This window comes from Arvicanthis niloticus, chromosome 9, assembly GCF_011762505.2.
Source record: "Arvicanthis niloticus isolate mArvNil1 chromosome 9, mArvNil1.pat.X, whole genome shotgun sequence".
Classification (NCBI taxonomy): Eukaryota; Metazoa; Chordata; class Mammalia; order Rodentia; family Muridae; genus Arvicanthis; species Arvicanthis niloticus.
This window is the reverse complement of record NC_047666.1, coordinates 37,498,029-37,523,650: the sequence shown is the minus strand read 5'-3', so window position 1 is coordinate 37,523,650 and position 25,622 is coordinate 37,498,029. Positions and strand designations below refer to the sequence as shown.

Here is a 25,622-nt window from a genome sequence, read left to right as displayed (position 1 = left end):
TCTCCTTTTTAATAAAGCCGCCTCTCCCTGAAATATTTTACATAAACCCCTTATATCTAAAGTGGATTTCTGGCGTCTGGGAGTTCAAAGTCTCCCCCAAATTCAGAACAGGGGAAATGCTACATAATTATAGCTCATTTGAGAGTAAGTCATAAAGTAATCAAAAATGTTTCGAACCAAAAAAGTACCGTCTTCGAATGACATTTAAGCTAAACAAAGAGCTGCTGGCAATTACACTTCCCCGGCAATTTCTTATTCATGAGATGAGAGGAAGGGTATGCTGCCATTGCTCTGAGAGCGTCTACACCACTCAAAGTTGGCATCAACTGGACACAACTGGCCAACACAATGTGAAAAACCAAAATGCTTTAATGAGGCTATGAAGAACAACAGTTCAATTATTTCATTGGATACATTAATATCAATCATAATATACAGTGCTGTGGACCATACAGAAAGTATTGCTGTACCCAACAGCTGGGGTTGTTATTGACATTACAGTAGCAAGTGTCCGCAAGAGACAGTCATTTGTTGTCTTTGTCAAGAAGTTGGGTAATTTTTTTATACTATTATCAACATCAACTTCTCCCCAGTGCATTTTTTTTTCAAAAATATTAACAAGTTACATTCCTTTGTGCTTTGTTTATATCTTTTAATGTCCTGTGCATTTTGTTTGTTCTTATTGCTTTATTGTTTACAAACAACCAGACTGAACTGTGTCATGCTCTGGGTATAACCAGATTGCTTGTATAGTTTTTGGCAAAGTCAGAAGGTTTGGTATTTCCATTACCTTACCCAGAGGCAGGTGGATAATTTTGGTATTTTGAGCACTCTAAACGGAGGTCCAACCCTGAAACACAATTCTGCACCCAGGGGTTGGGGAGTGGCAAGGATCATTCTCTTCTTAAAAACAGTAAGCAAAACCACTGCCTCTTGGCTTAACCAGTCCCTGAAAGAATCCACATTCTGGCTGGCACAAAAGAAATAAATAAAACCACTCCACATGTTGCTGCCTCTGAATTGCTTGCCTGCCTCTCCCAGCAGCTGTATATTATGAGGAAGGTGCTAGAGAAGCCAGTGATGGCAAGCTCAGGGGCTACAAGCCAGGGTAGTGGTGCAATATGCCATACTTTCTCTCAACAAAGCTTCCTAGAAAGTTGCTCTGCCTTGGCCATAGTCACTTAGCCGTGGGTTAGTCAACTTTGTGAAACCTTGTTCAATTACTTAAAAGGGAAAAAAGAAAATGTCAGAATCAGCTAAGAAAACCTAGCATCATAGCATTGCAATCTTCAACTTTTGCATCCAGCCCTCTCCCCCACCACACACACACACACACACATAAATATGAAGAGAAAAACAGACAATGCTATGATTGTATCAGTGAACACTATGGTACAATTATCTTTTCATGCACATTTGCATTTCTATTCTAGGAAAAGAGTCACACACTTAAGGGAGTTGAAAGAATGGGAACTTATTTTCCCTACCCCCTTAAGTAATAAAGCTACAAGACTGGATAGCATCGTCAATGTTTCCAAAGATTTGCATTACCCAACATGCATGGGAGCCGTGCACCTGACGACTCTCACCAAGACCATCCATTCATACATCCGACAATCACTGCTCCTTGATCTCTCCGTCACCCATCACCAATTCACATTTGACATTTAAACACTTAAAAAAAACCCTCCTGAAAAAAGGTTTCCTGATGAAAGAATTTGGCACTGTCAGTAAAATATATTTCATATTAAAAATATCTGAAGGGAAATTGGAAGCTCTTAGAATGTCTACAGAGGCACCATGCTACGTCTTCCTTCTTCACTCCAGATTCCATCTTGAAACTTTCTCCTATTTTACAGTTCAGTCAGTGCTGGTCCAAAAAAGACTGCTGAGATTTTTAAGGCACTTCATTCTGAAAGGATATGCTTCATGCCACTCAGGATTCAATCTCAGGCTGCTGAGAAATTCCATTAGACAAATTCCATTATTCCATTAGATACAAGCCTAGCTTGTATCAGTATGTATCACCTGCACAAAACATCTAGACTTGATACATGTAACTCTACAGTTATTGCATAGGGCTATGCAAGTAGGTAATGCACAGAAACTTACAATGTTGCCACTTTGTCAAAATGTTGTTATCAAGTAATCTGTCAATACAGTGTTTCTCTCTTTTAAAAAAAAAAAATCCAGCCGGTTTGTTGAAATAAATCCCAATTAAAATGACCATCACTGGCATGGTAAATGGTATGGCTATCAATCTTGAAGAATATAGTTATTTTCATACCCTAGAAATGCATATGTAAGTATTTTTTCCTAGAAAGCCTGGTTATTAACCTATTAATACTACACCTTAAATGTGTGGAAAAACAGTTTCAAGTGATAGTGGAATATACAAAATATTTGCAAAGCTCTCTTTGAACACAAGACCTTGGGTAAAAGTAGTCTTTCTTGGGTGTACAAAGAATGCAGAGAACCACCAGTGAGTTGTAAAAGTATCGAAAACTCACCATTTTAAGATGCATATTCTTACAAATTAATACAAACAGTGAAAAAAATGATGATGATAAAGAATCTATACAATTAAAATGGCTAAAACATAATTTAAAAATAAAAATAGTAAAGCCAATTAGAAATGAGCTCAGTTCAGGTGTCTTTATCAAAAGCAAAAATGGGAAGAAGGGGGGGGATAAACTTCTGATGCTCCTCAATATTTTACTCAGAGAGAACATTCATTTCCATTTCAAAAAAAATCTTATAAAAAATTGAATCACACTTATTATGGGGATAACTATAACTGTGCCCAATAAAAGCCAGCAAGTCAGACCCTATGCTTCATGCCTGGGTCTATAACTTCCTTCGGTTTGGGTTAGCATAAGTTACATTTTCTAGCCAGAAAATCCTCATGAAAATGACTGCTAGATTTGTCTGTATGTAATATACTCTTCTTTTATGCAGTTTTCAGTACAATGATGTAGTAACGCTGGGAGGGCACTGTGTCTTTAAGGCAGTACCAGGGAATCAATGCATTTATAAAGTGAGAAAGCCTTGGGTGTTTCCTTTTTCTCTTCCTCTTCCTCTTCCTCCTCCTCTTCTTCCTCCTCCTCCTCTTCCTCTTCCTTCTTTTTGTCCTCTTCCTCCTCCTCTTCCTTCTCCTTCTTCTGTAATCATCATCATCCCCTTTGTTTTCTTCTTTTGGTTGCTTTACATTTGCGTAATTAAACTTTACATGTTAATTTTAAAGGAGGTCACAGACAGACAAAAACTCACACCAAGTTTTCCCCTGAATGAACATGGACAGACACTTCTCTGAAGCAAAAAAAAAAAAAAAAAAAAAAAAAATCCCTTGCTCAGAAAGTTCACACTTCAAGAAATCAGTTCACAGATACTGCACGGCTGAAGGTACAATACTTAGGAGGCCTTTGTAGTTGTAAAATAGAATATACAAGTCTGGCTCACAAAATTCTAAAAATAAAATATATCCTGGGCTACTGATAAAGCACGAAAAATTCATATTAAAGGAAAATTATCAAGAAAACCTCTTCAGGTAAATTATGAAGTCTACTGAAGAAAATCGGGAGCAGTCCGTGCAGACGCAGAATGAGGCAGGCTCGCTAACACGCATGCTCTGTTTCTTCTGCGCTCATACTGCTCCTCCGGCTGCTTGTTTTCGAAGCTCCTGGGGACACTGATGAAAGCAGTGGGTCGGTGACGCCAACAGGTGAGAGGGCATCGTCCATCAGGATGTCTTCCAAGTTGGAGCCCATCTTCCTGGGGATGCTGTAGGCTGGGCTGCTCTCCGGCATGGTGCCGAGGTTGTTGGTAAAGGTGATGGTACCGTCCGTGAGATCCAGAGTCGTTGTACATGTCAGGTCTGCCTGGTGCTGTACAAGTTCTTGGCTGCAGTTCTCAAGAACTGGTTCTTGCTTGATGATCCGATTCACCAGATCAGGAGAGCAGAGACCCGTGGACGGGATAAGGGAAAGTCCATGTGCTCTAGCCTGCATCTCGAGCTCCTATGATAAAGTCAAAGTCAGACAGTTAAGTAAGCTGTGTGCCAGCCGCCTTTTACCACACTGAAACTGCACAGGCAGTGTTAGGTCCGGTTACCCAAATCCATGGAATACACATCCCCGTGAGTGTCTCTACCTAAGATTTTGGGGGATAAGGAGAAGCCAATTCTAACAAAGGGGCCACTGTGGTGCCCATGTTGATGATGGGGGGGGGTGCACGTTGGGTGACATGTGGAGCTCTCTAGTGCTTGTATTCTACTGTACTGTGAACCTGAGACTGCTTTTAATGACTGACGTCTATTTTCTATTTTTAAAACATCAGACCCAGGGACAGCTATAAATTGTCAAAGCAAAGTTTGCTGCCTTTAAACAATAACTTCTGCATTTCCCAAAGTAGTATAGGAAATAACCTTCTAGATGGTATATATTTTATTATGAATTACAAATAGAAACACTCTTACATATATTAATGATTAAGACAAGGATGAGCACCCAAGTCAGACTGGCCATCACTGAAAAACAAAACAAAACAAAACAAAACAAAACAAAACAAAACAAAAACCACCTGTAGCAAATGCTGTCAAAGGTGCAGAGGGGAGACAAGAACCCTCACCACACTACTGGTGGAGACGTGAACTGGTACAGCTACAGTTAGCAGCCAGTGTGGGGCATCTTCAAAGAACTAGAAACAGAATTACCCCAATGACTCCCTGGGTACTTTCTTGAAGGGGTTTATGTCAGCAAACACAGAGATGCTTGCCCGTCCATGTCTGTGTGTGGCTGTGCTGATCACAACGGTCAGGATGTAGTCAACCTAGATGTTGGTCAACAGATGAGCTGATAGGGAAGCTATGACCCACCTACACAAGAGAGCTGTGTTCAGTGCTAAAGAAACACTGAGATCGTTGGCAGGGAAATAAATGCAATTGGAGATCACCAAGTGAAATAACGTAAGCCGACACTGGCAACTACCACTCTCTCTCACATGTAGAATCCGGATTTTTTTTTTTAAGCTCATATGTATGTGTAAGACATGACAATAGAGGGGGACACTACAGGTTTCTATAAACTGTGCAGTGTCTAGTAGCACTGTACATTAGTAACTACCTTAGTGAGGGTCAGAGTCCTAAAAACTGAGCAAACCGTTAGTAAGCTGTTAAGTCATAAATACTCAATACACTGTTTGTGTGTGACCAAAACAGTAGGTATTTCTTCTGGGTTCTGGATGGAGTGAAGAAGTTACTAAGATACCAATGGTGCCAGGAAGTAAGTTTAGAGGGTGGAAGTAAACATTCTCCAGGTTCCACACATACAACTGGAGTTCCAGGAAATGTGGCCCACCTCTCCCCGATAAAGAAAGATGGTTCTCTTTTAATTCAGCAGTGAAGTTCTTGTCTATAACATGAATACTTTCTTACTACTGGCTAACCTGTGCTCCTAAATCTGTGGACTAAAGTCCTAGCTCCAGCACCTCAGTGGTGAGTAGAGCAGCATACAGGATCTCTGAAGATGCAGTGAGGGTTAAGATGAAGCCAATCCTGCTGACTGGGCTAACCTTAGACTGACAGCCACCAAGCCAGTGAGAAAGCTATCTAACCTCAGTCACTCAGTGGCCTTCTGTCACAATGGCATTAGCTGACACACCCTGTAAGTCTGTGACTTCTCAGATCTCCTCATTTCAAGATGCCTTAGAACCATGCCCCCCTGCCCCCTGACTTCTGATGAATCCCCATATTCCTAAAGTGAATCTCTGGGATTCCCTACTGACACCCAGTTCTCCTTCCATATGTTAATGTTCACCAGTGTTTGTTATAAAACAACATATTAAAATAAAATATAGGCAGGGAATATGCCCTTTGGATTCATCAGATAGGAAAAGCACTTTGCACAAAACATGGCCTCTCTGCCTGGCCAACATGTGTGGGGAGAACCATAGCTGGTCTGTGTTCTGACGGTTGGATCTGTGAGCTCCTACGCTGGAAGCAGTATGAGCCAGAGACACAGGAGCATGCGATACCACACATGTGTCTGCCTGTTCCTTCAGACCAACTCCAGAAACAAGCCTCTCCAGGCAGCACGCTGAAGCCCTGAGTCATTTAATAAAACAATTCCCCTGATAATAAGGCTTCCTGTTCTGTCTTCCATGAAGACTTCTGCATGCACCACTGAGACTGAAATGAAGGAAAGGCCCCAGGCCTTGGTTGAAAACACCGGCTCTTGTAACTCCATAGTGTACTGTACCAGTACAGTTTGTCTTTTCAAAATAAGAAGAAGAAGAAGAAGAGGAAGAGGAAGAGGAAGGGGAAGAAGACGACGATGACGACCAGGGGAGATGCAAACATCCCACTGTACTCCTCTGTTGTCTAACTAGAAGTGTTTATCAACAAATTTAAGTAGTTACTTCAGTTTCTAAATGAGCTGTTAAATCCTGTGAGGACCCCAAGTCTTTATGGTACTGTGTAGAACTTGCCTAATTAATGACTTTTTTCCTATAACATATAAAAGTGGAAGAGCCAGTCTCATGGTCAACAGAAAAAAGCCAAGGGGGCGCTGCCATGGAATTTCCAAGGCCCAAATTCCACAACACTCATATTTAAAATGAATATGTGAGTTTGAAACCTCAACATAAGACATGACTTAGTTTCTCCTTAGAAAAACTGGCTATATTTTAATAATTTAATAGGGGAATAACATGAGCTACCTTACAAACAGATATACTAAGTACCAGGTATTAAATACCTAAGGCCATTTTTTAAAGAAGAGATTTAACAAGAAAAATAACAGATTAAAGGAGGGAGAAGCCAGAGTGGGAGAGGAAGAAAGATGTTTAATTTACGTCTAGCCTCGGTTTACTCCCCCGGGGCCTACAGGAGGACCACCTTCTCCCTCCTGGCCTCATGGCTGAGGATCAGTGCAGCCACAGTAAATGTGTTGTCAACTCACAGGGAATGTGAAGTGTTCAGGAGTGACCAGGAAGATGGGTGTTCAATGACCATGATATACACCCTCAAGCAGAATGCAGGCTAGAGTCATTCATACTCAACACTCAGTCAGGTGTACTAATTTCTGCCCGGGTGAGGCTTCTCTGATACCCAGGCAACACGTAACAACCTTCTTGGCCATAGGAAGTGTATACATGCCTCTTATGATGCTTGGGGATCAGGGTAAGATGAAAAGTCCTTACCGAAAGTGACAATACTGTAGGGGTTGAGTCACTTACCAGACTATAATTCAGAGGGCTGCCACAAAAAGCCCTTGACCTGGGGCTCAGCCTCCAGGCAAAGTGCCTGCAAGCAATTTACCAATCTGCACCGTCCCACAGTAGCTGTGAATGAGCCATCAATATTAGTTTGGAATTGCCAATAATGTTTTACCAGTAGGCAAACTCATAATTATGGGACCGACAAACAGGAAGGACCACCTATATTAAGATTGTCTCCAGCTCCCTCAGGGCTCACTACATTGCCCTTCCTCTTGTCCTGAAATCAGTTGACATGGCACAGGGCGGATACCTGCACTCTGAGCAGCAGATGCCGGTTAGCATGCTCCAGCTTTTTCTGTCGGTTTTCAAGGTCCTTGGCTCGTTGCTGTTCCCGTTGCAACTTCCGGATGTAGTCCACGGAGGCCTTGAGAATGGTTCCCTTGTTCCACCGCATGTCCCTGTGATGAGATAAGACAATGGACCCTTTCAGGAATTGGGAGTTCAAAGAAAATTCAGTATTCGATGTATAGTTGGAAAGGCAATTACAAATAAGTAATGGCTAGATCCCATTACATTCTCACCCCACATTGGCCACTGGTCACTTATTTGGTATATATCATTTTACTTTCTCCAGATGAACAATTTTTATAAGGTGGAGACATTGTGCAGATGTTGAAACCAGTACAGTATCATTTCATCTAGATCACAGACCTCTCACTAGGCAAAATCAATTAATTTATATGTGTTGATTAACATATCTTATTTATAAACTGTCCTAAATAGTTGTATATACCTGGGACTATAAAGACTTAGTCACTAGTGACTACGGACAAGAAGAACCAAAGTCCCATAAGATCCCACCACTTGTCTATGGTGTGAAAACACCATCTTGAATTTTCACCATGAATTATTATGGGCATCATCTAACTGCTCTCTGTATCCATTTTCTCATCTGTAAGATGATGTCACTACATGCTTTTGAGCAGCCTTGTAAATGAGTAATTGAATCAAAGGAGATGCTTTATATGAACTTGAGAATATCATTCAATACTGGACCAAGTACTGTATTAAGTGCTCAACACGATAACGGCTACTGCCATGGTTATAAACCTGGTGAGATACTCCCATGGATTTCCAGTCTCAATGCCTGCCAACAGTGCGACTTTCAGCTTCATCATCGTGGTCCCAATGTACTAAATGTGGATAAAACCTGATCTAACATAAGCTAGGGTCATCTGGGAAGAGGAAATAGCAATTCAGAAAATGTCCCCATCAGATTGGTATGTAGACACACTTGTGAGAACAATTTCTTGATTAATGATGGTGGTAGGTGAGCCCAGACTATATGGTTATGACACCTCTGGGAAGATGGTCCTGGGAAATATAAAACAGCAAACTTTGAGCAAATTTTGTCGAGCAAGCCAGCATTTCTGGATGCCTCTGTTCCAGTTCTTGCTTCTAGTTCCTGCCTTGAGTTCCTCCACTGATGAACTATGACTGGAACATAAAAGCCCAGTAAAATCCCTCCTTCCAAGGATGCTTTTTGTCAATATTTTATCACAGTGGTGGGAAGCAAACAAGAACAAAGATACACTAAAAATTTTTGACTACCCCAGAACAAACTGAATGAATACATCCATGGAAGTAATCTTTGCAGTTCCTTTATTAGACAACTGTCACAGTGATGACGACCATATCGATAAAACAAAAATCCCACTGCTATAAACAGAGCCATCAACCCTTCTGTGACTAAGAGCTGATCAGAAGTGTCATATGGAATAGGTGAGGGGTGAGCCACTTAAATAAGCCACCTGGTCACTGATCCTCATATGGGTTGGCTGAGGAACAAAACAGACATTCTCCAAGGAGAAAAATGGCTATAACCCCCAGTGAAGTCCCTGAGGTGGGTCCCCAGTGTCTAAGCACCAAAATTGGCAGCCCAGGGAGGTGTTCCAAGATACTCAGAGTAAGCACTGGGACCAATTCTCAAGGCTAAAAAATGAATATGACAAGAGCTGTAGCAGAGAGGCAGAAACATAACTGTAATGGACCATGCCTCATTCAGGCCACCAAAGAGAGAAGCTGGATCTGGGCTTCTCAAGCCTAGCTGTTGGCCACTCAATTCTCAAGACATATTTCTCTCAGGTATCTGGGGGGAGTGGGGGTAATGCCTACTTGAGACTCAATCGATTATGTTTCTTGGTTAAAATAGATTCAAATGTGTTTTGGGTAATTTAGAGGAATCTTTTTTTTTTCCCATGGGCAAGTATATATGTTCTTCAAATATATAAAATCAACTAAAGTGTACTTGCTCTGGGGAAGGAGCTGGGACACTAGTTAGGTAAAGTGTGTCTCTGTTTCAGTTCCATTAAGACAATGTCCACCATGTGAACTCCCTATCGGCCCCTGCTGCAAACACATAAGCACTCCTGACGATGGAGGAGACGGGTAAACCCAAGCTTACACTGGAGTGTCCTAATTTCATAATCTGTTACTGGAGAGATGCGCATGCTACAGTCTTAAAAGAATATGCTAAAAGGGAGAAAGCTGATAAAGAAGAGGAATTGGGAATTCAATTTCAACTATCATGCAAGACTGACTGTAGGAAATGAAGGTCACAGCCTTTAGGAGGATAAATGTGTGCAGTACAATGGAGAAGCTGGATGTCTCCAGCTTGAAAATGCCTCTCCTTGAAGCCTGGGAAAGCAAAAGTGTTAGAAGACAGAAATGGCTGCACATTCATCAAAACCACTTCACAATAGGTAATGGTTTTATTTTATTTTGCTACAAATTCCCCGACAATAATGTGAGTCGTGAATTTAATAAGCCTTGAATGAATAATGCTTGATTGCATCTTTACTTTTTATTAGATAGCTAAAAGGTCATATTCAAAGGCTAATTTCATAGAATGCCTGCGGGGGCCATTAAAATATATACATCCCCCAGATCTTCACCTCAAATGGGCCAATTCCTAATGGATAAAAATTGTATATTTGTTGACCAGTTTGCTGACGTGGCAGATAACGTGGTAGGAAAGACTTGAAAATTGTCTGTTAGCTGTTATCTCCAAGAGAGGAGGCAGAGAAGACCAAAAACTGAAACAGAGATCAGCTGACTTGTAGTTTGTAAGAGGATTAACCATTGCTATTCCCCTTCCCCCCCCCCCCTCCACACACACACACACTGGTAAAACACACAAAGAATATACAAGTTTTCAAAAAAACCAATTGACCCTCTGTCTTTTCAGTATCATTGAACTTGACATTTCCAATGTCTGCTCATCCATGCCCTTTAGAGATGCTACATAGTTGGGGTTCATACATGCCACACACCTTGCCTTCACAGTTATTGGGATCTTGTATGTGTAACCATGAGAGCCTGCCTCAAGCCTCAAGCTCAAACTTTTCTGCCTAGTTCTCAGACTCCCATAAACCCTGTCCCTCACATTCAAAGCTAACTAGCTCAGCTCGTACAGTTCAGCACATTTCTCCTGAAATTTTAGTTTGGTGAAATTAAGCAGAGGAAATACTTAGAAAAAGGGGTGAGGGGATAGAGAGAGAGTTCTTTAATTTCTCTAAGAGCATATCTTTGCAACACATGAGAAAACAGAAAGGTGCGAAACTATATGATGCAGATTAACATGCAATTGTACTCACGGATCATTTGACTTGGGAATCAAAGTACCTAGTTCCTTAATGCGGTCATTTATGTTAAATCTTCTTCTTCGTTCAACTTCAAGAAAAGAGCATGGGAAAGGGCCATTAGTGACCTCGGCACACACAGGTTCAGCACATCTCATTAAAGACACGTTCACACTGACTTCACCAGCCAGGACAATGTAAACCTGAGCCTACTTCACCCTGTGCATATCTTCCTTTTCGCTACCGGAGGGTAATGAACTTTAAGAAGGAATGAGCTTCCTTTGGCGTACCCTCATTTATAATGCTCTTTGGTAAGCAATTTCCCACTTAATTCTCTAACAGCCTTGAAACCCGGGCAGGGTCCTCAGATATGCATCAAAATTGGACATATCTGTATTGTACTTGTTTAACTAAAGAGAAAACAAATTTGTGCTCATCAAATGTGCACAGATCTGTAATGACACAATTAAAACACCAGCAACAACAATTTAGCATTACTTGGCGTTGTATCCCCCACCTGCTCACACACAGCCGCAGAATTACTTCTGATGCTGAAATTCGAATTTTACGTAATTTTTCTGGTCACAAGGTATCACTCTTGTTTGGATTTCCTTTTACCACTTAAAATAATAAAACATTTGGTTTTGCTCCTGAGATACATTAAAAACTCCTAGCCCAGGACTGACAAAAAAATAAGTACACACGTTACATATGTAATTTTAGATTCCTTAGTGGCCATGTTAAACTAGTAAAAGGAAAGACATTAAATTAACTTTAATATTCCATTAAATCCATTTTCTATAAGCCATTATCATTTTAACAGGTAATGAATGTAAAAAATTAAATTAGAAGGTACACATTCTTTTCTTCACACTAAGCTTTCAAAATCAAAATATTTTACACTTCAGCATATTTCTGTGTCATAATGCTAAGGATCAAGCCCAGGACTTTGCATATGCTGGGCAAGTGTTTCACCAGGCCAGCTCCCAGAGCAGCACAGCCCGATCTGAACTAACCACCATTCAGGTGTTCTAGGTATTGAATGGCAAGTAGCTACCACACTGAACAACACACATCTATACCATGCATCCTGCAAGCATCCTCATCCTGTAGTCTACACACACCAGAACTATCACTCTTGGGATGAGGACCTAATAAGATAGTCAATGTTTTCAATTTACCTAATCTAACAAATAAATCCCAAATAAGTCAAGGTCTAATAAAACGGGTTTACTTTAAGTGCCCTAATACTTTATTTATATCTGCCCCCCTAATGTTTTGCATGTGTAGATAACTAATGTTATTCATAATTTTCCCAATACAAATTACCGTTTGTCTTAGCTGAGTAATTATTCCAATGATTACATATAAATGTATTTATTTATATTATATTATATGTGTATACAAATGTATCTCTATATAATGCTAATCTCTATTATTAGGGCTTTGGAAATATGAAGAAACACACAGAAATACTAAGTAACAGTCAATGTGCTGATGAAGGGAATTTTGGACCTGAGATCTCACAATTTTCAGCTCAGCTTCGCCGTACCTCAGGCTAAATGGTAACTTACCTCATTAGTATCGACGTCCTTTCAAATGTCTAGGCCAGAGCCCTGAAATTGGCTCCACGCCAGTCTTCCTCCCATCTTCTTCATCTATCATCTGTTACCTTCTGCCATTAAAGTATTTCCTGACTCTGTGCTCTAGCAACTCTCCTGTTTTCTGCAGTGGAACGCCGCCCCTTGTCTGGGTTATCATAACCATCTTCACTGGCACCTCTGAGTCCCACAAGCCCACTGCACCCTCTACCATTTGACTAGGTGAGGTCATGCCAACCTTAACCCCGCCTCCATTACTTCCCATTTTATTCAAGAGAAAGTCAAGTCCTTGAGGTGTCCTACAAGGACCTGGTGGCCCTGCCCTGCCCATATCACTCACCCTTGACTCCCCTTCCAGTGTGACAGAGTCTTCTCTGGCAATGGACCTGTGCTCTTCTGCTTTGTCCCCACTGATGCTGTCAGTCCCACATCCAAGGCAGATATGCACTGGCCATCTTCCTTGGCTATCCCCTCTACCTAGAGCACTCTTTCTCCAGACCCCTACAGAGCCATCTCTCCCTGTAAGTAGCAACTCAAGTTGACCAATATGAGTTCCCAGGTTATTCTATTCAAAATGACCCCTGACCCCCATGTCTATTATGATACTATATTCACTGGGCTCCACCTCTTCTTCTCACAGAACTCTGAATCTCATACGTATTATCTACCTATTATTTGTATCACCTTTGCATCCCAGGCAGCCACATGAGCTGCCACAGTAAGCGTAACAAGAGTCTCTTTGCTAAAACATTCCTCACCTGCCTTCTCTCACTCACCTCTGGGTTCTCTCGCTGTCAACACTTAGCGATGCCACAGCTACATTTTGGGTAGGATTTGCCTTTTCAGACATTTATTATAAAAGTGATATGACTTTATAAAACTTTAAAAAACCACCATAAAGTGTATGAAGCTGAAGGTCCAGGGAACTCTCAGCATCAGCACCATCTACATGCCCTGGCAACTATCACAAACAAGCTGGTTTCTAGATCTTGGCCAGTAGAACCACAAACCCAGATAGGTCCATCCCTCTAGTGTGTTTGCTTTCATAGTGGGGCGTGATATCTATCATTATCCTTCTTGTTCGCCTCAGTAATTAGTATGTGGCACTTAGCACCTGGCTTGAACACGCCTGCCAGCAGTAATCCCATTTGTCCAATTCGCTCCTATAGAAAAGTTCCTTGTAGCAAACTAGAACTCGATAACTTGTAATGGCGGAAAGAATAACTCAGTACGTTAAGGCATCCACTTGCACAGTTCAGCAAGTATGTTCACAAGCTAAATCCTAGAAGGGGGAGGGCTGGGTCAAGGTCAACAGCACCCTGAGCAGTACTTCCCAGGAGTTAGACAAGACTTGAAGACTGTGTTCGCAGCTCACCAACTGAGAGCTAAGCCCGTCTACAATTTACTGACAACGTTGAGTGAGGGCTCTGTGGGGACCCAAGCACAAGGACCATGGTTGACACAATCCAACTTCATTTCCCACGTCTCAGTTATGTGATGCTCTGATACTACATCCTCATCTTACTTCTAGGAAGTTTTAAGAGAAGGACTGTCTGAGCAAAATTATTTGGAATCTGGGGGAAGTTTTTAGGCTGCAAGCTCAGATCTTTAGTTTAAAAATGAAAAAAGCTTCTCACATAGGAAGGAAAGGTGGAGGGGGGGCAGTGCTGATGTAAGTACGCACTTACAGCATGCAGTCCTTACCAGCAAGCATTTCTCAGTACCCAGCACAGAGTTCAATATAATGTTTCCCAGGACAATGGATTTGAGAAAAGTGGCAACGATACAAAGACACAGTGGCGAAATAACTGGGAATCAAATTACAATGCAGAATAAAAATTATGTGGCAGTATTTAAGAAGTTAACATCAAGCTGTTAGCACACAATGCTCAGGTAAAAACAGATAACTAAAAGGCAAGCAGCGGCAGAATGTGGACATTCTGGCATGAGGCGTTAAAGCACGCAAAGCAACGCTTTCATTCTCTGTGCACCTAGCTTCCTCAGAAAGGTCAGGAAGACAGCACGGAACTGAAAACTAGTGATGCTTGCATCTGGCTACTGGAACAGAGAGGGGCTCTTCTCCTCTCTCTTACATCAAGAGCAAGGTTTCTATACAGGACTCTCATTCTCAAACTTCAATGTAAGAAACAACGTAAAATGAGGATCCCCATGCTACACCCACCTCTAAATGCAAACTTTATTTTCACCGTGTAGTCTCTCTTAAATGTGTATCTTAAACATAAGGCTTTCCCAGAGAAAATCTCAAGGTTTTATGAAGAGTAAACCTCACACATAAAAGCATTCTAATGTTATATAATGGTTTAGAGTAACAGATAAACGTAAGTTTGGCAGGCTACTTCACCCATGGCAACCTTCTCTCCTTCTCTGCGTTTCTCTCCTTTTCTTTTTCTTTTTTTTTTTCCCACGAAATGACGCTGGAAGACGGACGGGAGAGACGGCGGGACTCGAACCGGCGCACCAAGAGACGGGGCGCCCTCTGCGGGCAGGAGCCTTAAGGGCCGAGCCACCGGCGGTTCGCTCTCTCCTTTTCTTTTGTCTTCTTTTTGTAACCTTGAAATCTCATTGGAAAAAGTGATCCCCAAATCCCCTTTTGCTAATAAACTCCAATGTGTACTACTTATAATTGGGTAGTTGAGGATCAAAATGTCTCTTCTCTCTCTCTCTCTCTCTCTCTCTCTCTCTCTCTCTCTCTCTCTCTCTCACACACACACACACACACACACACACACACACACACACATACACACACAACCACAAACAAAAATAGTTCTTCAAAAATAGAAAACTTTGTCTCTCTGTCTCTCTCCTCTCTATCTCTCTGTACATATATGTACACATATGTATATATTCTCTCCTCTCTCTGTATCTCTGTGTACATATATGTACAGAGAGAACATATATATGTAAATATATGTGTGTATGTTCTGGGAAATACACACACATACACACACACACACACACACACATATATATATATATGGAGAGAGAGATGGATATAGTTTGATCTGAAATAAAATAAAATCTCTCTGGAATACTCTCAATGCAGCTTTAACAACTAGAGAAATTAACTTTCCTGTGAAATTGCTGGAATCGTCCTTTTGATACATAAAGAACATTGACTTTAATACCTAATGCTATGGATATAAATTAAGCAAACTTACTCAAGTTGTGATTGTCCTTTTTCTGCCTCTCTTTAGCCAATGCTCTTGCTTCAGACTCTGTGGGGAAAATACACGCTGTGCACGTGAATGAAGTCATTAGAAACTGGAACTTTGAGGGACATAACAATGTAAATTACAAAGCATCTCTTCTGAACATTTGAAACTTAAGTCGCTGGAGTCTAATGAAAATGTTTCTTTTCAAATTATAACTTCTACAGACTTCTGCTTCTAATGCCTCGTATGCCAAATCTCTGCAAAGATCAGTTTCTACAAACCAGAGAACAAGCCAGAGTATACCAAGTCCACACATTAGTACTAACATGACTAAAATAAATAGAAGCTATTTGATGTCATAACATTTTTAAGATTTACTTAATTTTATATGCTGTGTGTCCATGCACCGTGTGTGTGTGTGTGTGTGTGTGTGTGTGTGTGTGTGTGTGTGTGTAATGCCCAAGGTGGCCAGAAGAGGGCATCAGCTCCCTGAGACTTGAGTCAGAGATGGCTGAGAGCCAACATGTGGGTGTTCTTAAACATGAAACCTCCCTCTCTCCAGCCCTTGATAGCATATTCTATTATTAAGACTCAAACTTTATTTTCAGAACAAATAACTTTCCAGTATTTTATGCCTTTGTGACGCAGTGACATGGAAACTGACTGGTGGCCTGTAACTCATGAGAATGATTTTTTTCATTGTTGTTGCTGTTGTTTGTTTGTCTTGTTTGGTTTTTCAGAATGTGGAGTCAGGTTCTGTCAGAATCTACTAGAACAGGATCATGTCACGATTCTTAAGAGTCACTGTGCATGCACTACTTGTTTGTCTATGGAAACATGTGGAAGGGTCTAGATATATTGGGTGACAATTCCATTTGAAAGTTATATTTTAGTGTCAAGAGATTTTTTTTCATGTGAGGAACAAATAAAAGCATTAAACAAATTGTACTGTTGATTGATTTTGAGACTTATTATACCACGTTAGTTTCCGTTCTAAAAAAAAATGATACATCTATAGTTATATTATAGTTATTATATATACATATACAACATATCTCATAAATGTAAATACCCATTCACACTGCATTGAAATAGCCAAAGAGAGGCTGCATATGGAATGTAAATTAATAAATATAATTAATATTACATTATTTAATGATTTACAGCCTTCTTGGTCTATGTAAAGCCACATTGTGAAGTTTATACCACATTAAAATCATCATGTGACCTATTTCCCAGAATGTACCCTGTTATCATGAAACTTCTAACTACATATGCATGTATGTATGTGTGTGCAGACAGAATTAAGATTAGAATCTTCCAAATTCAGTTGGTCAATCCAAATCATTCCCTCTTGCTGCTTTCTCATATAGGATAAGAAGGTTTTTACTGTCCATTGCTTCTTACTGATTTTTATGGTTTTGCTCTTGACAGTTTTTTGCTTATTAATAAATTACCTTTTAAACCCCAATTAATACTTTCTAAAAGAACTGTTTTCCCTATGTTGAAATTTTCTGAAATAGTTTTTGTAGTAATGTTTTTGGATAGGACAGCAATCTTTATGACAAGTTCACACCCCATTTTCTCATCCCCACCCCCAATTCTGCAAGAGGCAAGAACTAAATAATAAAAAGGATTTGGGGCAAGGATCATAAAATTGATCATGGTAGAATGCCGGTTCTAATACAGTTTCTGTCATGTTTTATTGGTCAGACGCCTTCCCTAAAGCATCAAACAAAGTGGCAAAATAGGTAATTTCACACTTGCCTCAAGAGCAAACATTCTGGTGGCTCCATCTTATGATTTATTTCTCCTTCTATAATAAATCTCATGCACATGATACAGGAAAAGAAGAGGAGAAGGCATCGAAAGATGTAAGAAATAAATTCTTACTCAATCCCAAATGTGGACTCAAATGGAAAATTCAAAGCAGGATCCTCTAACTCAAGTCTCCAGGGACTTGGCAAGCAAGATACACAGCAGGTGGGGGCACTTTATAGGCCTATAACCCCCAACATAAAGGGCATGGACAAAGGCTCTCCACAAACACTGGAAACTGGCAACTTAATGTCTTAATACTGCATATTAACTTACTACACAGAGTCCCAGGAACCACAGGCACTGGAAGCACACCCACTACCTGCACAGGAAACATTGCTCCTACACTGGTAAGGCTGTCCAATGGGGAAGAGAGCACAGTACCACACTAAGAAGCGTATGCACTGGGTACGTACCTGTGAGCTCCCTTTTTATGTTGGGAAGGTTGGCTGGACAAGAGTTGCTGATGGTAAGGCCTGGGGGTGGCAGGCCCTGGTTGCTGTACAAGTCGATCAAGTTTCCAGAGACAGGTAACTAGACACAGACAAGAAAAGCAACCAGTTGTTGACGGACTGCAGAGTTTTTCCAATAAACTCATACCCTATTCCAGGCTTTATGGAAATGACACTCTTGGCTATAAAGAACTGTATCTGCAAAACAGGAAAGTCTGAGCATTCACAAAATTATACGATCTGTTTATACAGGGAGTAAAAAGAGTGGCTCTGCGCTGACTTCTGTCTGGTGGGCTCATTCCAAACACGTAGGCAAGGTGTTACCTGCTGCCAAAAATGGCAGGTGTCCCATAGGCGCCAGCTCTTCCTGTGAACCAGGAGTGGACGTGTGGCTTCCATCAGAGGACATTTCTCTTCCTCCATCCTTCACCTCTTTCTACTTTTCTCTCTTTTATAAAGAAAAGCAAGGGCAAATGCTTCCCTTTTGTAAAGTGAAGTCCTTATGGCAAAAGAGAAAGCTGGCTTCCTTGAGATTGAAATTATCCAAATAACCACAAGAGGGCGCTCAAAGACTTTAATAAAAAATTTATAGTGCCAAAGCAAGGATTAAAGAAATGCTTAGCCTTCCCAGCTTAACCACTCAGAGTGGTGCTGTCTCCTTGGTTTCTCCTGGGAGGTTTTAAAAAAGCAAACTCATTTTCATTTTCTTCTTGCCAGTGATGTCCCAGTCGGACTTGGATTTCCTTGAAGCTGGCTGGAGACAAGTCACAAGTTCCTTTTCTTCTGCCCTGGAAATCTTTCTACACATTAGCTACGCATTACTTCTTCCATCCTGGACCCTCAACATTTCCAGATGATTTCAAATAGTTCCTTGATACCGATACCGGCATCACAACCCTTTGCCCATGAGCCTCTCCTTTACCTGGTCATATGCTCTCTATTATGTGCTAGACAAGCAGTTTCAGAAAGCATCTAACAGGAATGAAAACGTGGAGCGACCCAGGGTATACAGAGAGGTGGTGCTCAGCATACAGGGTGAGCTGGCTTTACTTGAAAACCTTGGGACAAGAACTTTGGATTGTTTTCACTTCTTTATAATTTTTATAATGTAACATTATAAAAATGTTACATTTTTATAATGTTTATACACATATTTATCTTGGGGATAATACCTAGACATAAAAATGAAATTTATTTATTTACATCTTATACATACATGTGGCCAAAAGATAGCTTTATATAATTTTTTTTTTTTTTTTTAGTTCTCGAGCTATCTCATACAATTGGGTATCAAATTCTACTTAAGGCATCAGGCTGACACTAAAAATGTTTTGGATTTGGGGTTAACAAAATGGCAGATTGGGTAACACATTTGTCAAGACTGACATTCTGAGTTCAGTTCCTGGGGCCCCTGTATTGACTTCCAAATTGACATTTGATTTCCATACGGAGTGCTGTAGCATACGTGCACCTAAACACACACACACACACACACACACACACACACACACACACACACACTACATAGATAAATAGCTAGATAAATGATAGACAGACAGAGAGGGCTGTAGAACTTTTTGGTTTTTTTTTTTTTTTTTTTTTTTTTTTTTTTTTTTTCAAGTTTTAGATCTGGGAGTTGGGAAACAGCTCAGTAGACAGACTGCTTGCTGCTCAAGCATGAAGACTTGAGTTTGGATTCCCAATGCTCACATAAAATCTGGGCACATATCTCTTATACCTCAGTGCTGACGTGGTTGCTGGACAGAGGATCCCTGAAGCTTAGCAGCAGCCAGCCAGTCTAGCCTGGTCAGCAAGGTCCAGGTTCAATGAGAGACTCAGTCTCAAAAATAATAGGTGGGAGGCTTCTGGTGTTGGTCTCTGGCCTTTATGCATTAGCTAAAGCCCTGGCTAAAGAGATAGGGCTGAGGGGCACTGTCCATAGAGGAAGCTACTCTCTGATGGGAGTGTTAGTAAGTAGCAGGTGGGGCAGGCAGGTGGGCAGGTCTTGGGGAAATGAGCACTTATAGAATTTGCATAAACATAATACTCACACCGAAGGCCTGTACACAAGCCAATGAATATGCTCGGTGCTAATTTAAAATGTCCTTGGGCCACACTTCAATGCCTTCCAGCCAAGTCTCAGATAAACGGTGCCTGATTATTAGCAGTCTTTGCTCTGAGAGGTTCTATTGAGAAACAGGTCACCTCAGGGTCAACCTTGCTCTCTGTGTTTGGTTTTGTTCTTGTTCAACTTAAGGGGACAAGAGAGGTATTCGCATGTCTGCATAGAGCACCGTGAAGGGCCAGAAAGATGAAACTTACAAAGGCTACTAGGAACTGAAGTCCAAACACACTTCCGAGGTCCAAACCTCTAGTGTTGGGGGACAAATGCAAGTTAAAACTTGGAAACAGTGAAGCTACAAGACTAATCCAGTGGCTCTAGAAATAGAAACTGTGTGTGCCTTATGTCCTCATATGCAAACTGGATATGAATGTGTTAGGATGTTCATGTGTTGGAGACAAATGAGAGACATGTGCAGGTACAACTAATTCAAACACAGACATAGTGGCACAGACCTTAAGGTCATCCAGACTTTAAGAAGCTAAGGCAAGAGGATCAGAAGTTCAAGGCCAGCAGGGACTACATGAGATCCTATCTCAAAAATCCCAAATCAAAGACAAATAAGACAAAGTGCCTAGGATATCAGAGGATGTGCTCTGAAGATAGGGAAGGGAAGGGAGAGAAGAGAAGAAAGGGGGAGAGGGAGAAAGAGAAGAGAGGAGGAGAGAAGAAAATGGCAGATAGAGGGGAACAAAAAAGGAAGGAGGAGGAGGAAAAAATAACAAATTTTGTCGTTCTCTTTCTGGGTTAGAGAAACCCCTTTATGCACACAGTTAAGTTACAACGGGGTCAGAATAACACCCCTGGACTAAGAGAGGCGGAGACACATGTGTATTTGGCTGATCTGCATCTTCGCTGGTCTTTCTATGCAGAGCATTCATGCCTCTGGACAAGGTGTCACTTTTACACACAAGGGGTGGCGTGGCCCTGGAGAGCCACAGTCTGGGCAGCTCAGGTAAAGACAAGGTGAGGGTGCTGCCCCAGGCCATAGTTTGAACTGAGTGCACTGGTGGTGCCTCTCACACCAAAATGAATATTTTCCCAAATAAGTGATCACTGTAAAATGTTACTGTTTTTCTCTGTGCAGGGCCCCTTCTCCATCTGAATATCAATTGCGCAGTTAACACAAGTAAACGGGGACTTTTATTCTTTGTTTGGGAGAATACAAGAGGGCCCTTGTGTCCTTGGAACAGTTACCTCTAGACCTCAATTCTCTTAAGGATAGCTTCCTTCCTACGTTCTTTCCACTTTTTAAGAAGTAGTTAACTTGAAACAAAGCATTTCAAAGAATCAAATAAGCAGGGAAAAAATACTTAAACTAAATAGCAGTCAAGTTCAACTCTCCTGTGAGGGGCAGGGGAGGAGATTAAAATGGAATAGGTTGCAGTTGGTCCACCATTCAACTCAGACAGCTGAACCCTAGGATGATCAAGACCCAGTGGCGGTTCCTGCTTTGACAGGAGCCTATTAGGGCCAGGCTACTTCTTGTGGATGAAAATTTCAAGTTCTCCCATCAAGTCAACTGCAGCTGATACAACACTTTACAGAGAAGGAAACTGAGGCAGAGAGGTTGAATGTCTCACCCAACAGTGTATGCATACGGCAGGGGGTATAGCTCAGTAGAACCACTTGTATAGCATGCATGAGGTCTGGGGTTCTACACCCAGCATGGCAAAAACAAAATAAAACTAAAAAGCACCTACAGTGAGAGTCTGCTTCTAACCTCTACATAACACTGTCTTTCTATTAGCAGAATTATGTCAAGAGAAGAAGCCCTTAAGGTGACACTTTGCCTGATCCAGCCTGTGACATGGAAGAGAAGTGAATATAGCCGCATGGCCAGTGACTTCTGAGGGCAGCTCCAGGATATTACCTCCTGGCTGGGAATGAGTCCACCATTTTCTGTGGAAGATTGCTTTGTGCAAATCCCCTTGAAATAACCACGCTGCTACTCCACTGTCCAGTTCCACTAACGGGGTAGCATGGTTCTCCCTTCCAGGTGAGCTCAAGAATAGACAGCTTCCTTTTACAGCTCCTTTATCTTGCCCAGAGAGGAAATTACTTTCGACCTCAGAATTGAACCTAGGGCCTCATACATCCTAGGCAAATGCTCTACCACTGAGCTATGACCCTAGTCCCCTGGACAGATGTAGATAGAGGCTGTCAACCTTGGGAAAAGTTTCTCAGGGACGGTCAGCTAATGCAGGGACTAGACTTCAGTGTCAGTGTAGACGGAGAAGCCACTGTGTGCATTCTATTCTATAGAAGCAGGTAGACGCGGGTGGAGTCATGTCAACTGTCTTTCGAAGGCCTGGCACGCACGGCTCAGCTGGAAGCAAGCTGGGACCAGTGTTGCTAATGTGCAAATCACTGTGAGAGGCACCATGGTTATTAAGCAAAGTTTTTCTAATAGAGAGTTTGGCACATTGTTGAGCCTTAATGAATATCAGCTGAATAAGCCCACACTATTAAAAGTATTTGATCTTGCAATGAAATTACAAGGGATAATTTAGACAGTAAGGTTGAACGCAGCTTCTATTTTCAAAGCTACGTGCTATTTACTCTTTGTTGGGGAAGAAGATACATGAGTTAGAAATAATTAGAAGCTCTTTTCCTTTTCAGGTGTGGAAACACAGGACTTTATGACAGCATGCAGGCTCACAGACTAAGAACTAAGAGCACACTTTGGATGTGAACCCAGGAATGGTTCTAATTCCAAGTCCTAACCACTATGTCTCACTGCTTCCTTCCAGAGCTGGTATATAGCCGTCATTTGAGATGGCCAAGAAGCATGGCATCTGATATTTTGTATGAATTTGAACAATATGCAATATTGGTTTGGGTCTAGTGAGTTCAAAGTTCCCCATCATTGCAAAAATTATTTTAAAATCAATGATAATATGAAATACATCATTTCACCGTACTTTTGAGTGAACCCAGGTATGCATTTGGCAAAAAGGACCACCTATTTCCTCAGCAAAATCCCTTTGAGATGACCATGCTCTGGCTAGCTCATATCTCAAATACGCCCGTGTCTTTGGGTCGATTTTTATATTCCTTAGTGGAAGTTTCCTGTAGTGTCTTATGCATGTTTATCCCGGAATTGTAGCTACTGACAAAGTATAAGAGCATGAAAGCTGAGGGTTTTGTGGGAGCCAAGGTGCACTGGGAGAGTTTGGCACAGGCACCTTGATCAGACCCGCAGACCACATGGTTCTTAAAAAAAAAAAAAAAAAAAAAAATCACAGTGCGGGGCTGAAGAAGAGATGGTAGGGTGGATAAAACTCTGGCATGTAAGCATGAATATCTGAGTCCTCAACACCCACATAAAAAGCCATGTGTGAGTAGCAGTCTCTGCCTGAGATCCCAGCCATTGTTCAGGAGCCTGAGAGAGAAGATGTCAAGGCAAGCTGGCTAGCCAATCCAACCGTATCAGTGAGCTCTAGGCTTAGTGAGAACCCTTGCCTCAGCAAATGAAGCTGTGAGAGACACCCAACAGCAGCCTTTGGGCTCCGTGTGCTCACACAAGCCACTTGTGGGTATACCAGGACACATGGACACCCAGATACACAGCCATGCACACTACATGAAAGTAACTACAGACCGACCTTAGCTGGGTTGGAAAGAGATGCTAGCTCTTAAAGGCACAGTCTTGAGATTTCTGGAGACACCTTACTCCACAGAAATTAAAAAACAGCTTAAACATAATAAAAAAGAAATTGCTACATATTTTTTTTTTTTTAAAACTGAGTTAACTGAATTTTGTGTTGGTAAGTAAATAGGGGCTGCCTTGTTCATGGCTGAGGGCATTTACTGTAAGTAACTTTTTCTTTTTTTGAAACAATGTTTACTCTGTTCAGAAAAGATTCAGACAATTCAAAGGTTAACATTTTTGAGCATACAGTCTCTGTTACATATATTCACACACTCTTTGAAATGGCACTTTTCTCCTTGAAGATGAGACTCCATACTCCCTCAGTAACTCCCCTCTTATGGCTTCTCCTTAATATAGATTAGTCTCTTGAACAGTAGTTATTGAAGAATATGATAAATTACAGCTTATCGCATGAAAAACTGACCAGATCAGGGTTTGCTTTCAGTCTCCCGCAGACTGCCTAACCCAGCGATATCTCAGACAGCAATGGTGCCATCCCAACTCAGGCAGTGACTGAAAGCGACTTTGAATGGGACTTTAAGAAGTCTTTGGTAAGAGAGAAATTTAAATACAAATATAAGGCTGGAAATAGAATATATAATAAGGGCAAAACTGCAAGCTATAGAGGGAGAGGTGACCTATAAGAGCTTTGCAAGCAGCTAGAAATTCATGAGGACAGGATGATGAACTCCAGCTGGGGTATGCTGTTCTTCTGGGGGAATGGGACTCTCAAAGTCTCCCTACCACCTGGGAATATAGGACCCCACCTACAAATCGTATTCATGTTTCTAGGTCAAACAGCTCTGAGCATCACAATTCACAGTGATTCACTTGGCTAAAGAGATGGATTATTTTATCAAAAGTGAAAATGTTTAACAAAATTAAAACTTTTTAAATCAACCATTGTATTACTTTATCAAAAGTGGCTTGGGGAGGTAGCCCACTTTGTTTTAGTGCTTGCTACTGCAGGCATAAAGCCTGAATGAGTTCAATCCCCATCCCCACCCCTACCCCTAATCCCACAATAAAAGCCCAACCCTGTTGGTATAAATTAGTGATCCTGGCACTGAGGAAGAAGCATCAGGCAGATCCTTGGGGCTGCAGGCCAAAGAGCCTCTCTGGACAGTGGCTACCCTGCTAGTAGCCCTGTCCCCCAGGGTGATAATGTGCAATACATTATCCAAAGTAAATTTCTAAGGCAGACAGCATCTGAGAAATGGCATCTGTCCAAGGTGGACATCTGCTTTCCACATACATGGGCACACTTCTGCATATACACCTATGTATGTGTATACCTGTACAAATACACACCACACACACACACACACACACACACACACACACACACGGGAGGGGAGAGAGAGAGAGAGAGAGAGAGCGAGAGAGAGCGAGAGAGAGCACAGAGCACCTGGGGATATGAATCAGTGGCAGATCAGTGGCAGATCACTGGTGTTGCATGTGTGAGACCCTAGCACTGAAGTAGGAAAATACAAAACAAACAAAACTCAAGGTGAGGCTGCGCTCCTGTATGAAGAGCTTAATTACAGTGCTCCTGATGAACTGGAGCAAGCTTCTTCATTTCTGATGTCAAAATTACTTAACTTCTTTCCTATTTGATTACTAATAAATTTCTCTAAGAATCCTTGTGAATAAACTGAGCTCTGGCAGTGGGTGGGGAGGGGGGCACAGGGAGAAGGGAATACACAGAGAGTGACCTCAAGATTTTCTCAAAATAAAAAGGCCATCGGTACCGTATTTGCCATTTGCAAGGCCGGATCCATCAAGCCCAAAATTTCTTCATTATAACTTGATTCCAGGCTGATGATGTCATCAATTACATCATCCATCTGTAGATAAAAAGAGCCACAATGAGAAACAGGTGTAAGGTCACCCCCAAAAGGACTTTCTTGGTCCCTTCTTACCTAAGGCAACAGAGTTTAAG

General features: G+C 41.4%; 1 protein-coding gene across 10 annotated transcripts in view; it reads right to left on the bottom strand.

Moving 5' to 3' along the window:
- Positions 1 to 346: 346 nt before the first annotated feature.
- Positions 347 to 25,622, bottom strand: part of Mitf (melanocyte inducing transcription factor) — a 212,172-nt gene continuing 186,896 nt past the window's right edge. For 7 of the 10 annotated variants that reach the window (XM_076940166.1, XM_034511768.2, XM_076940163.1 and 4 more), the window contains 6 exons: positions 25,432 to 25,527; positions 17,868 to 17,985; positions 15,640 to 15,714; positions 10,872 to 10,947; positions 7,526 to 7,673; positions 347 to 4,016 (listed from right to left, as the gene is read on the bottom strand). In XM_076940166.1, coding sequence (XP_076796281.1) covers positions 3,615 to 4,016; positions 7,526 to 7,673; positions 10,872 to 10,947; positions 15,640 to 15,714; positions 17,868 to 17,985; positions 25,432 to 25,527 — 915 coding nt within the window. In that variant the 3' untranslated portion in view covers positions 347 to 3,614. The remainder of the gene's footprint in view (positions 4,017 to 7,525; positions 7,674 to 10,871; positions 10,948 to 15,639; positions 15,715 to 17,867; positions 17,986 to 25,431; positions 25,528 to 25,622) is intronic. The other 3 variants (XM_034511769.2, XM_076940164.1, XM_076940171.1) reach the window with 1 other exon arrangement.